The sequence below is a fragment of the Perissodus microlepis genome, chromosome 5 (genome assembly GCF_051167445.1).
Source record: "Perissodus microlepis isolate ML-2025 ecotype Zambia chromosome 5, ASM5116744v1, whole genome shotgun sequence".
NCBI classification, from domain to species: domain Eukaryota; kingdom Metazoa; phylum Chordata; class Actinopteri; order Cichliformes; family Cichlidae; genus Perissodus; species Perissodus microlepis.
In genome coordinates, this window is record NC_140465.1 from 1,208,317 (window position 1) to 1,222,603 (window position 14,287).

Sequence of the window (14,287 nt, forward strand, 5' to 3'; positions counted from 1 at the left end):
GTACCAAGGGCCTGATTTCCTTTAACAAGCTCTGTGCTTTCTGCCTAAAACTGTGGATTGGCATTTGCCACATAATACCCCAGATGCCCCAGGACACCATCACTTGTCTTGTGGTGGACCACTAGAGGGCTCCACTCACACCTAGTGTTGAGGAAGTGTGTTGCTGTGTTTTGTGGCGCGATGTGTTCAGTTGAAGTGTGGAGAGGAATAAAGAAGGAGTGAGAACTAAGAGCTCCGTGTCGTCCATGCTTACCTCCACATTGGTGACCCCTGACTCGAGCATGCTACGGGCCGAGGATAACGCAGACTCCGCTATGGATGCATCAGCGGCCACCGGTCCTCCACCCCCTGCTGCAGCTACGTTTGCTGTGGCGCTAAAACCGCCGGACTTTTGGCTCCACGATCCCCCATTGTGGTTCGTGCACGTGGAGGCTTAGTTCACCCTTTGCGGCATCTCGGCTGACGAAACGAAGTATCACCATGTGGTGACCTCACTCGACCCGCTGGCCACCCGTCGTGCGATGACCCTCCTCCAGGACCCACCCGCCCTAGGGAAATACGCTGCCCTTAAAGAGCTGCTTCTTCGGCACTATGCCCTCTCCGACGCAGAACGAGCCAAAAAGCTTCTCACCCTGTCAGGCCTGGGTGGCGGTACGGCTCTCGAGCTCATGGAGAACATGCTGTCATTGCTCGGGCCGGATGACGGGGTTTTCCTCTTCGCCCACCTCTTCCTCCGCCAACTGCCGGCTGCCATGAGAGCTGTCCTTGCCAACTTCCCGCTTCTGGCTGTGAAGGATTATTGCTCCCTGGCTGAAGAAGCAGATCGCATTCTTCTGGCTAGCCGCACTTTCGACGTCCACTCCCCCGGTGGCACCTTCCATGCCTCCACCTGTCTCCCCTGGAGCATCCGCCCCTTTGCTGACGGCAGGGATTGCTACACGGCGGCACCGCGGAAAGAGCATCTGTTTCTACCATCAGCGTTTTGGTGCCAAAGCATGTCGCTGCCTGCCGCCCTGCGCTTTCATGGCCCAGGGAAACGGACCTGCCAGCGCGCTGTACCAGCCGTGATCGCTGGCAATACAGAAAGGCTGCTCTTCATAGAGCACTCGTGCTCCGGGAGACGTTTTCTCGTGGAGTCCAGCTCCCAGAAGAGCCTCCTTCCCCCGAACACTGCCGACAGGCTAGCAGCGAACTGCGGGCCGCAGCTCATTGCAGCTAATGGCTCTCCCATCACAACGTTTGGGGAAAGGTTGGTGACTGTTTGTTTTCATGGCTGGGATTTCCAGTGGAACTTTGTTGTTGCCGCTAGCTCTGTACCTATCTTAGGTGCTGATTTTCTGTGTGCCCATGGACTGCTTGTCGATGTTGCTAACAGACATTTAATTGATGCTCTCTCGTTTTCTTCACTACTCTGTTTTACTCGGGTCGCCGAGCCCCTGATTCGGGCTAATGTAGTGACCACCGGGGATGCTTTTCAGTGTTTGCTTTTAGAGTTTCCATTGCTGTCTGTCCCTAATTTCTTTAGCACGGTAACGAAGCACGGGGTTGAGCATTATATTCCCACGGTCGGGACTCTGGTGTTCGCGCACCGCCTCGACCCCGCAAAACTGTCCGTCGCTCGGCTAGAATTTGCAGCCATGGAGCGCCTTGGCATTGTACAGTGCTTGAACAGTGCATGGGCCTCTCCGCTTCACATGGTGCCTAAATCAGACGGTCGGTGGCGGTCATGCGGAGATTTCCGCTGTTTGAATAATGCCGCGGAGAATGACCGTTAACCCATTCCCCACATTCAGGATTTTTCCACCAATCTCGCCGGGACCTCAATTTTTTTCTAAAATTGACATGGTGCGGGGGTATCACCAGGTTCCCGTGCACGCCAAAGACGTTCCTAAAACTGCTGTCATTACCCCTTCGGCTTGTTCGAGTTTTTGCGCATGCCGTTTGGGCTGAAATGTGCCGCCCAGACCTTTCAGCAGCTGATGGACTCCGTTTTGCGTGGGCTGCCGTTCGTTTTTGTTTACCTGGATGATATATTGGTGGCCAGCTGCTCGGCGAGCCAGCACGAGTCCCATCTGTGCCAGGTTTTCCAGCGTTTGGCAGCGCACGGCCTGATCGTCAACCCTTCCAAGTGCCAGTTTGGGTTGCCTGTTCTGGATCTCCTTGGACACCGCATTTCCGCTGAGGGTGTGGTTCCGTTGCCCGAGAGAGTCCAGGCTGTTTCGGTTTTTCCGGGTCCCACGTCGGTTAAGGCGTTGCAGGAGTTCTTAGGGATGATCAATTTTTACAACCACTTTATCCCGAGAGCTGCCCACCTGCTACAGCCGCTCTATGCTGCCTTAAAAGGTAAAACAGCCAAAGATCCTGTTGACTGGCTGCTGGAACGCATCCAGGCGTTTTCCACAGCCAAGTCTGCGCTGGCTGACGCCGCCCTGGTGGCCCACGCCGCCCTGCTGGCCCACGCCGCCCTGCTGGCCCACCCATTTCCATCAGCGGGGATCGCGTTGACCACCGACGCATCCGACGTGGCAGTGGGTGGCGTGTTGGAACAGCGGGTTTCAGGTGTCTGGCAAGTGCTCACCTTTTTCAGTCGTACGGTCCGGGATGCCTAACGCAGGTAGAGTGTTTTCGACAGGGAGTTGCTGGCCCTGCACCTCGCAACACGACATTTTCGTTTTTTCCTCGAGAGTCGCAACTTTACTGCATACGTTGACCACAAACCTTTGACATTTGACATGTCCAAGGTCTATGACCCATGGAGCGCATGCCAGCAGCACCAGTTGGCAGCCATTTCGGAGTTTACCACAGACATTCAGCATGTGGCTGGCAAGTCCAATCACGTCGCTGACTTTCTCTCACGCGTGTTGGTTTCTCCAGTGTATGTCGGCGTCGACTACGCTGCCCTGAGCACTGAGCAACGTGCTGACCCGGACGCCCTTGCCCTTCAGTCAATGAAAACGGGACTCGTGCTGGAGGACACCCCCATGTGGGACGGCGGACATTTCCACCGGCCGCCCCCGCCTGGTGGTGCCCCTTTCATGGCGGCGGCGTGTTTTTGACTTGGTGCACGCCCTCTCTCATCCGGGCGTCTGGGCCTCGGTCAAGCTGGTCAGTGCCAGGTTTGTTTGGCCGGGCTTTCGCAAAACGGTGAAAGACTGGGCGGTGGCTTGTATCCCATGCAAGCCACCGCCATTTGCTTAAACCCCGGGTCCTGGACTAGTTCTGCTGGGTGTTCGGGGGGGGGGGGGGGGGGGGGGGGGGGGGGGCGTGTGTGGTGGACCACTAGAGGGCTCCACTCACACCCAGTGTTGAGGCAGTGTGTTGCTGTGTTTTGTGGCGCGATGTTTTCAGTTGAAGTGTGGAGAGGAATAAAGGAGTGAGAACTAAGAGTCCCGTGTCGTCCATGCTTACCTCCACAGTCTCATTAATTCAATTCAGTTCAATTCTGTTTTATTTATACAGCACCAAATCACAACAGTAGTCACCTCAAGGCGCTTTATATTTTAAGGTAGACCCTACAATAATACATACAGAGAAAAACTCAAGAATCATATGACCCCCTGTGAGCAAGCACTTTGGCAACAGTGGGAAGGAGAAACTCTCGGAGGAAGAAACCTCCAACTGAACCAGGCTCAGGGAGGGGCGGGGCCATCTGCTGCAGCTGACTGGAGTGAGAGAAGGAAGACAGGATAACAGGCTTTACCAAAAAGGAAAGTTTGAAGCCTAATCTTAAAAGTAGAGATAGTGTCTGTCTCCTGAATCCAGACTGGAAGCTGGTTCCACAGATAAGGGGCCTGAAAACTGAAGGCTCTGCCTCCCATTCTACTTTTAAATACTCTAGGAACAACAAGTAGGCCTGCAGTGTGAGAGCGAAGTGCTCTAATGGGGTGATATGGTACTACAAGGTCATTAAGATAAGATGGGGCCTGAATATTTAAGACCTTGTATGTGAGGAACAGGATTAAGAGCATGCCCCAACGTTAGCAGGCATGCATACAAGTGCGTGAGGGCCATAAAAACTACTGACTACCATTTTGAGTTGTTATAATGAACTTTTGGCAAAACTGACTAGCTCACCACCCCCTCGGGGTGGTATCTGTGTTTCTGAAGTTCTACAAAAGGCCTGGGAGTTTAAGGGTTTAGAAACTTTCAAGAGTTGAGGACTGCACTTTTAACCCATATTTAACGATGGCTTGGATAAAATATACCAAAATGAAAAAAAGACCATTAATCTTAGCAGTTACACTCGGTTTATAGTGAATAAGCCATAGGTGCAGCAGTTAAAGAGTTAACTGCTCTGAGGTAGACGTGAGTTGCTCTAAGCCAATGAGCTGCTAAAACAGGGTGTAGGGCCCCGCCCGCCATCTCCGTCTGAGAGAGCGCAGGCTTTTCTCCTCTCTCGAAAATCCTCCATGAGCACGCTAGCGAGGAAAAGGACATGGAGATTCACTGAAACGAGGTATGGAAAAAAAGCAATAGAAACGGAAGAGTTAGCATTTACTGCTTATGAAAGATCGTTTTATGGTATATGTACTGCTAAGACAAGTAACTAGCTGGTTCCTTTTACATTGTTTGGTCGACGAAGGTCAGGAGTTAGAGACGACGCCATTTCATCATTCCTGCGCCATCTCGCGCTGCTCCGCCTTTCTTTTCTGAGATCGGTGAGCAAAGTGTTTTAATAGTTCATTGTTTATCTGCATTTTCATGAGTTCTTTGCGAGCAAAATGTTTGTCTAGTGTTTATTGGGAAATTGTTTACAAATACTTTGTGGAAAACTTTATTCAATCTATTGAAAAAAAAAAAGCATTTGAAACCGATGCACAGATTGTGTGTTTTATTGTTTATTTTCAATTTGGAACATGGGTAACGCTGCAAATAATACATCTGAGGTGATAGTGAACTGTGATTATATGAGAACTTAATATGTCCTATGACACTGTAGTTGACAGGTCAGGTTTTTTTGTTTCCCTTTGTGTCTTCCTTTTGATGCATTGCAACGGATCCTGTAATCGATGGCGAGCCAACCCCGTTGACGGACCAATTGACTTTGTTCTGTGCTGCACAGCAGAGTGTGGTAGGCCAGCTGCAACAAAAAAACCACACCACACCACTTTGAACTTACTGTTCCCCTTCTTCACACACATCTCCCTGGACTTACGGACAGTTTATTTTAAGGACTTTTTACGGACTCTATACATCCCACGAACAGGGAACGCAGGGAAAACCAATCCTGCAGGGGAGACCTACCTTGGCAACAGGCCAAAGGGAAGATATGCTTCGTCATATTTTCTAGTCTTTGGCTTGGAAGGAAGTTGGTTTGGAAACATATTCAGCAATGCTTCATCTCCTGCTTTGCGTTTGTTTGGGCACCCTGTCAAAAACCTGTCCATTATGCTAGCAGTGTCCAAGCATTCTTTTTTTTTTTTCCTGTTCATACCACACACCCCCCTGCAATGGCTCTGCGCCCCCCCTAGGGGGCGGGCCCCACACTTTGGGAAGCTCTGTCTTAGAGTATTACAGACACATTAGTGTTACACAGACCTCTGATGTTGTGCCTAGAATCTGCTAAATTCAAATTTCTGGTACTTTTGTTTTCTTCTTCTTTTTCCTGATGTTGCTGTCTCCTGGAATCACCTCATCTATCACAGCTGTGGTGTTCTACTTATTGTCAACCACACATTGTCATTGACTGACTGGTTAGCCAATAGCTGATTTTCTGCCTGAAACTTGGTCACATCCTGGCACCAAGAATTGTGCCATGTTCAAGGTCACTTAATTGACCCCTTTCCCATACCGACTCTGAGTTTAAAAGTCAGTAGAAAATCTTGACCATGCCTACATGTCTAAAGGCATTGAGGTGTTGCAGTGCGGTTGGCTGATTAGAACATTGACATGGACAGCATGTTTCTACTCATAACCAAGCGCTCAAAGTGTTTTTTGCAACTAGCCTCATTCCTAATTCAGCATATGCACAAGAGACACATCAACTTAGAGATTAGCCAGACCAACAAGATCTGCATCAGATGATGGGCACGCAAGACCAACATTCACGCTGACCAAGTAACACATGGCAGCTCAGTGCTGTAGTATTAACAGAAGAAAGCTGCTAGAGTTCTAGAGACTCCAGCACAATGGGAACATTACTAATCAGGATGGCCATAATGACGTAACTCTGGTAGAAGAAAATAGTTTAACTGAACTAGACTATGCCCAGTGACAGATGCACTGACAGAGTTTAGGGTGAAGATTGTGGCAAGACTATAGGCAGCTGCACAACTGCCACAACAACAGAAGAAGCTTGGAAGCCAAAAGGAAGCCTGGAAGAATTTTAGTTAGTGGGCTAACAGAGATCCAAAATGGTGTCCCAGTTGACACAACCAGGATGGACAATAAGCCCTACAAGAAAAGAGAAGCAGAGGCAAAGATCATAAATGGCCTGTTCTCCAAAAGCTGGTTCAGGGTGTACTCCAGCTGCAAGAGAACAATGGTCAAAGGGCAAAGCCACCCTGACCTAACTAAGCAAAGCTGGTTGTCCAGTTGAACAGATAAATCAGGTGCTTTCACATGAAGTTGTGGTGTTGGCAGCATCTGATAATCTAAAAATGATGTTTTTTGGGTCAAAAGGATTTTCTTCCACAAAAAATGATCCCTATGAGTGCCACCTACTCTAGTCAGAGACACATCAGATGATGATAAATTGGTGATTAAAAATTGTTGTTGTTGGACTGCGTGATGGCCTTATCCCCGAGAAGCCATCCTGTAAAAGGAGGAACCAGTTAGATGCTATTTTCAAAATAGCCGAGCAGATTTAATCTCAAATAAATGATTATCTGTTTGTTCATTTGTTCTGCCACTTAAAGGACATTTAAGGACGTTTTTTAAGTGTCTAGTGACACTTATTGTCATTTGCAATGAAGGACATATTTTTTATGTTCATCCAGCTATTTAATAAATTCAATATCTATGAGCTATAACATATAAAATAATACAAAAATATATAAATATTTCCTGCTGTTTATAGTTTAGTGATGTAAGACCAGATGTCTGTTATCATATTACATACATGTCACATATCAATGAGATGCTGTACAGTACACTCCTACTGACACAGGAGAGAGATAACGACGGCTATTCAACATCATTACACGACACATTCGAGCTGCATGATGCAGACAAATTGACTAAATCATCTTTTTTGTCTATTGTCATCAAACCAGCAGAAAAAGCTGATGTCAGAAGAAGTCAGAGAAGAACTTCAGGCCGTGTACTGCAAAGGTATTTTTTTCTTGTTATCAAACAACATTTGGAGTGACGGCTTCTACAGCTCACTTTTTGGTTGTGCTGAAGCAAAGCTTACAGTCTAAGAAGTCACAGTGTTGATATTCAACACAAAAAGAAAAGCTCACTTGTTTGAATTTATTTACAATCACAGTTTTTCAAAATTCTGACTGTAAACAGCTTTTACAGCTTTGATATTATCTGACACTCGATATCAGGTGATGGGATTTAATTTAAAGGTTCCTATGTCCCAGTGAGCCATTTACACTGACCAGTGTCAGTTTCACTGTAAAACATTTATAATTTATCTCCAACATTTCTGAGAGAAATAAGTGAATTAAAAAACAGCAGACCTCAGGACGGATTTAATTAATAGATATATATATTGATGCATTATTAAATTTATGTATCCCAGATAATTGTTTTTCATCTTGTCATGGGAGAACCACCCCTTCCTCCCAAGTTAACTGCAGCCCAAGATAGCTAGTTTGGGTATTTACACACTCACAACCAGTGAAAAGAGCAACCAAAAACCTGCCAGCCTGCACAGCCACAGATGTGCTAGAAGCTAGAAGCTCTACTCAGCTGAGACTGAAGAAGTCACTTGGATGAGTGACGAAATGTTTCTCCCACTGAAAATGTCCAGATGAACTGAATCAACCTTTTGGGATTTACTTACCTGGATGGTTAAGCACGCATCAAGACGTTATTTTATTAATATTTTTAAAATGATAGCAGCACAAACAAAAATTTTGCAGCTCAAACCAGCACAAACGTAGCACAAACGTAGCACAAACGTTTAACATCAATTTTGTTTGATTTGGGTAATGTGGAGGGGCTGGTTGACCTTTTGACCTTTACATTTTCATTAATATCTTTAAAACAGAAGCAGCACAAATGACAATTTTAGCAGCACAAACCAGCACAAACGTAGCACAGCTGATTGACACCAGTGTTGTTTGATTTAATTAATATGGGGGGCTGGTTGACCTCTGATGACCTCTAGAAATTTTTATTAATATCTTTAAAATGATAGCAGCACAAATGAAAATTTTTGCAGCACAAACGTTTGATACCACTTTTGTTGGATTTGAAGAAGGTGGGGGGGCCAACTTCACTCACATTCATAAAAGAAATCTCCTCACCCAAGCTACACCAAATTCCTTTAGACAACATACAAAACAGAGTTAACATATTACAACCAATGAGACTCCCACTCTGCATCCACTGGGCCATTGGCTTCTTGTTGTCTTACATTTACAGATCATGTGGAGAGTCTCCTGCAAACATACTTCTAAGTTATAACAATTATGAGTTTCTATTAAAGGTACAAGCATCAGCATCAGCAACCCCCAACTGTAGCTTCTGTCTCCTTTTATGACAGCAGACCCCCAGTGTCCATAAATTCCTTTCTCTCTAAACAATTACACACACTCTCAAGCCTATAGCTAAGCCGAACTGAAACACACAGACAAATCCTTCCTTATTCCTCTGATCTAAACAAATTTAACACATCATATTCTAATAATTGTTTTCTTGTGCTCACACACTTCATGCACAGCTCTCTCTCTCTCTCTCTGTACTTCAAGAACAGTTTCCCATCTAAAAATCAGTTTTCTGTATTATTCACTTGCTTGTTACGCACAACTCTACCGTTGTTTACAGGCTATCGGCTGCTGTTTTTTCCCTTTTACTTACTTCCGAAAAGAAAGCCTCATTTCTGCTGTTCAATACTGAACAAATTTAAACTTTAAATTATGCAAAATTGCAAAATGCTCAGCTGTGTCTCTAATCAAACCTCTGTAACTTTGCTCTGCTTCACGTCAGCAGCATCAGATAATGTTCATATGTTGATTCATGGTTTTCTTTCATTTTTGATCTACTGCAGAATATTTTTATAAAATCCCAGACCAGGAAAATCGCCTTCATGTTTTTCTGTGTTTTATCCTCAGTTACTTTGACACAAAGGAATCTGCTGTGATGCTCACACCTTTGATAAAGTCTTGCAAGTGTCAGTTTTCGTTTTATAGATATAAAAATATGGAAATGTACTGATGCGTGATCAGAATTATAATATTTCTCACTGTCTGAGGCAAAATTTCCCCGATTCAAATCTAATCGAAACAAATTGACTTGAATTGTGGATCAAATCGATTCGGGACCTTGTGAATCGGAATTGAATTGATACTAGAAATCAGTGACGATACCCAGCCCTATTTTCTGCAACAGTATGAGAGCAGAATGGGCTTTGTGTTATCACACAAAGGCAGAATATTACTGTATCTGGAACTAGACCAGAAATGCCAGCTTAACATGTATTCATCAAATTGGTTTATTGAAGAACTGAATGACTCTGATGGATTTCAGATATTAATATTAATTTTATTAGTCAGCTTCCTTCCTGTTTTTGCCAGATTTTTTTAAGAACAGGACAAAGCAAAATATATGGGATAATAATTATTATAATTTAATATATCCCGTCATATGTCTGGTCAAGATGCCAGTGTGTAGTGATGATTTTGACAAATGTTTCTGTTCATAAATATGAAGAATAAATGAGTGGGTGAAGATGAAAGATTATGGCATCAGTATGCCATGAATTGTCTAAGGAGCTTGGATAGAAAAGCGTCTGGACTTCTTTGAGTTGCTTGAAGACGTTTCACCTCTCATCCGAGAAGCTTCTTCAGTTCTAAGGGTCCACTGTGAGCGACCATCTTTGAACAGAGGCGGTGGTTTACGACACCAACTGTCTGCCATCTATAATCCAGTTTTGAGTTCCCTCCCCAGACGCCTTAACGCCCACTCACATCCTGGGCCATCTGACCTCAGGAAATCGCATGATAAGGTGGGGCCAGGTTTCACAACGAGCTCACCCGAAACCTTGGCTGATTGTGACCCACACCCAGTTTCACACCTTGGCTCATGTGATTAGGTAGAGGATCATCAGGGGGTCCTTTGTCCCTCTGTGGGGGGAAACTCCCACTAGGTTTAAATCTGGGACTCTCCACCATTTGACCTTAGAACTGAAGAAGCTTCTCGGATGAGAGGTGAAACGTCTTCAAGCAACTTAAAGAAGTCCAGACGCTTTTCTTTCCAAGCTCCTTAGACTACGATGACCTGGATGACTGAGAACCTTCACAGACATATGTCATGAATTGGCTTTCATGAGATTGGACCAAGGGCGTAGATTTGGTTTTGGCATTGGTGGGGACGGATGATTCAACCACTGAACTCTGCCCTGTTTCTTTTTTTTTTCCTTTTTGTCTTTGCTTCTTGATAAAAAAAAAAGGAGAAATATACTTGCCTACATATGCTATTCTACATGCTTTTAAACCATTTAATATTACAATTCATAGTTTTATATGTGAATTATATAATGTTAAATTACTATTAAACAAATGACTGACTAAGTATTTTAGGCTTTAGTTTACTTCAGCCATATTCCATATAAATCAGGTATCATACAAAAATAAAAATAGTTTCAAATACAGTCATGACAATAAAAGAATATGACTTTAAGGACTTAACAACATTAGTTCAGTTATAGTACACCAACATCTCTGATACATTAGCACTAAGGGAACACTGAATGACCTGGTGGTTTTTGTCCATAAAACTACTCGTCTAAGATTACCACAAAGTAAAAGATCTCTCAGCAAGATTATGCAACATTTTAGGCACTACTGCCCTCTATCAAATCAGTGAGCTGGGATTTTTTTATTCTAAACATGAACTACTGTTACAGCAACAGACATGGACTACTGGTGCCCCACACAACAACTCAATGTCCACTATGTGAAGGAGCCAAACACATGCCTGCTCCTCTCGTTAGTCTATAACACCAAAACATCAGTCACCTGTGAGCTCGCCTCTTCACCTCTGTCCGAGCTACAACATGGCAGAGCTGCCTCTGTCACCTGATAAATAACAGTGAGACATTCCAAATACATGCAGTCACACACGTGCTTCAAATACAGTCATGAACCAACAAGTCAACATCCAATTTCACCTGTGATCTTGTATCACCATTACTCTCTGAGCTTTGTGTTGGTTCTTCTGTCACCTGACAAATAGGACATACATGACAATAAGAATAAAATGGGTAGCTGCTTCAGTGTTTCTGTCACTTTGTGCAGATCTTGACTCATGTAAGGTAATAAATATATAATCTTAAATGCTTATGTGCTGATTATTATTGGTTTATATGAGAGAGGCCCAGACTTCAGTGTAAAACTAGGTTGCAGGCTGACAGGAAACTGCATGCTTTTGCAGTGCGTGCTTTTGCAGCTAGAATGAAGTGAAAGTGAAACCAACTAGGCTGTTTGATCGTGTGGTGTGACGTGAGAGCACGTATATAAATAACTAGGCTTCCGTTTGTGCTTCAGAGCTGGGGTTGTGTGTTGTGTGCAAAGGTCTCCATATTCCGGAATATGTAAATAAAGATCATTTTTTAAAGTAAAAGACCACTTTTGAGCCGTGTTTTCTTGGCCCTAAGAATCAAAAGAACCAAATTTAACACTCATCAGTAATGTTTGTAGGGTGAGCACATTTTTAAAACAATTTGTGCAAACTGCACTACAAGGTGGAATATTTGCAAACTCATGACTACTTCGTGATATTTTGTCACAAAAATGAACCCTATGAATATGTCAGTGCCATTAGGATGAAATTATTGTGTCACCAATATTTTAACGTTAGACATATAATTCTAACAGCCTCTGTAAACTAATATCCTGGCTTACTCGAGGCTGCCGTTTTCTCTGACAGTTTCAATCAAAATTAGAAATGCTGCTCTGAGACTGAGATAAGTAATAGTGCTGCCTGTTGTGCAGTTAGTTTCCAAAACACGTTATTCATGGTTACATACAATTTTAGACTGATGTGGGCCAAAGCCTAGCATAGCCTGTAACGTTATTATGATGGACACATTTTATGAGTGAACTTGACTTTAAGTGACTTGCAAGTTTCTTTGAAGAATACTTTCTTAAATCCAGGTTCTTCCTTTTTGCTGCCGTCCTCCTCTCCTCCTTGCAGGTCCTCGCAGCGCAGGCTTGCCGCTGCTAAAACGAAACAGTAGTGATGTGTGAATTGATCCTGAAATATCGATTCCTCCAATACCAATCATTTATGTTCTAGAATCGATTCTGTGGTCGCAAATTTTGAAGCCATCCTGATAACCTTCTCCCACCAACGATGTGGAGATCAAACCCTTTTAGATCCAATTAAAATCAAGGCACTCAAAAAGATGCTCTGTAAAAGAGTAGAATTTTTGGAACAGAGTTTAATACACTGAATCATATGAACTGCAGGAAAAATACATACAGACATTTAGCAGCAGAGTTACATAGCAGAAAGCAAGCAAAGCAAAACCCCGGGGTGTACAGCCTTAAGCACAGACAGCAGAGCAACACAGAGACGGACAGAGTGAAACAGCAGAGGGGAAAAAGAGCTGGGGGTGTCCTCTGGTCCCCTAATATATAGTGTTACGACCCCCTCTGCTAGGCGTCAGGGAAGGAGTAACATACACAAGCCCCCAACACAAAACTGAGTAAAGAAAAAGGTTTTAATCTCAAACTTTGAACAGAAAACCGACAGGGCTGTTCAACAGACCACTGGGCAAACAATTATTACATAAAGAAAAAACAGTCAAGAGTAAAAGCTAAAGGTTAACTAAGGCAAGCTGGCAGCACACAAAATAAAAGCTAAAGGTTCTAAGGCAAGCCAGCATCACAAAACTCTAATGAAACTAAGTTCAGCTGGTTTAGCAAACAAAGAGCAACACAGCAAACAGGTTTAACAAACAACGTTCAAGTGTGAGGCAACGAGGAGGACACTGCATGTCACTTCAGAGCAGCAGTTCCCCATAGTGTGAAGGATCTTCAGCCTTTTATACTCCCAGGTGCAGACAATCAGCCAGTCAATTGGTCTTGGAGTGGTCATGGGATCTCCAGGCAGCCAATCATCCGCGAGGTCTGGCACACTGTGATCTGCATAAAAGAAGGCTGGCACAGGACTCCCAGCAGCCAATCCTCCACGAGTCCTAGCACTCTTGGATTTGCATAAACAAAAAGGCAGTCTCACTCCCTCCAAGGCCCCGGGCCGTAACAATAGGGACCAGTATCCCCGCCCCCTGCTGCTGGGTAACTTTCCCACGCGCCCAAACACAGCTGCAGGGGTCAGGTACAGGCCAGGGTACGGGCAGGGCTCTGGCTGAGGGCCCAGCCCAAAGGGACACCCTTAGGTTAACCCTTTGCTTTGACTTCTGACAATAGGTCACAGCATGGTCAAAGGTCACACATTAATCCTAATTATCAATATATAATCTTATAACTACATAGGTTCTTAAAACACTTCAGTGTAGTTCAAATTATGTGCGTGTGTGTGTGTGTGTGATGATATTTTATTGTGATGTGTTCAGGCAATGTTACTGTTTTGGTTGTGCTGCATGAAAGACGTTGAGTGTGTATTCGGGAAGGTTAGTTACTGGAGAGTAAATTATTCAGGAGAACTCTCCCCTTACATTAACTGCCCTGTTACTGTACCACCTTAATAAACCTCGGTGAAGCAAAATGTCTTGTGCTTAAGACTCTACATGAAAGTTAAAATACATATGTTCAGTGCACATAGATATATAGTGTATATAGTTACATAGTTATACATATCACACAAAAAACCACCACAATTCTCACATTAAAATATCGATATTTTAGTACTTAAGGGTAAATTTGTAGTTTATCATTAACAGGAACACAGTAGAAAGAAACTATATTATTCGGATTGTCTACATTCAAAGGAACTACTTCCTCTTCCGCCTTTCATACTTATGTGCGAAATACGGCTGCATAAATGTCTCACAGCTGCTGGCGTGCGCACTCATAACAATGGCTGAGCATAATTGGAGTCATGTGCGGACGTATTTTACCTCCACAAACAGCTGAGACATGGTTTGCGATACATGTGGCAAAAAAGTGAGGTTTTTGTGGCCATACATGCCAACCTTGAGACCTCAGAA

The 14,287-nt window shown here is 44.2% G+C and overlaps 1 protein-coding gene across 1 annotated transcript in view; it reads left to right on the forward strand.

Moving 5' to 3' along the window:
* Nucleotides 1-14,287, forward strand: part of fhit (fragile histidine triad diadenosine triphosphatase) — a 197,418-nt gene that overhangs the window by 10,827 nt on the left and 172,304 nt on the right. Inside the window, exon 2 of the mRNA XM_084927313.1 lies at nucleotides 7,215-7,272. Coding sequence (XP_084783439.1) covers nucleotides 7,227-7,272 — 46 coding nt within the window. The 5' untranslated portion in view covers nucleotides 7,215-7,226. The remainder of the gene's footprint in view (nucleotides 1-7,214; nucleotides 7,273-14,287) is intronic.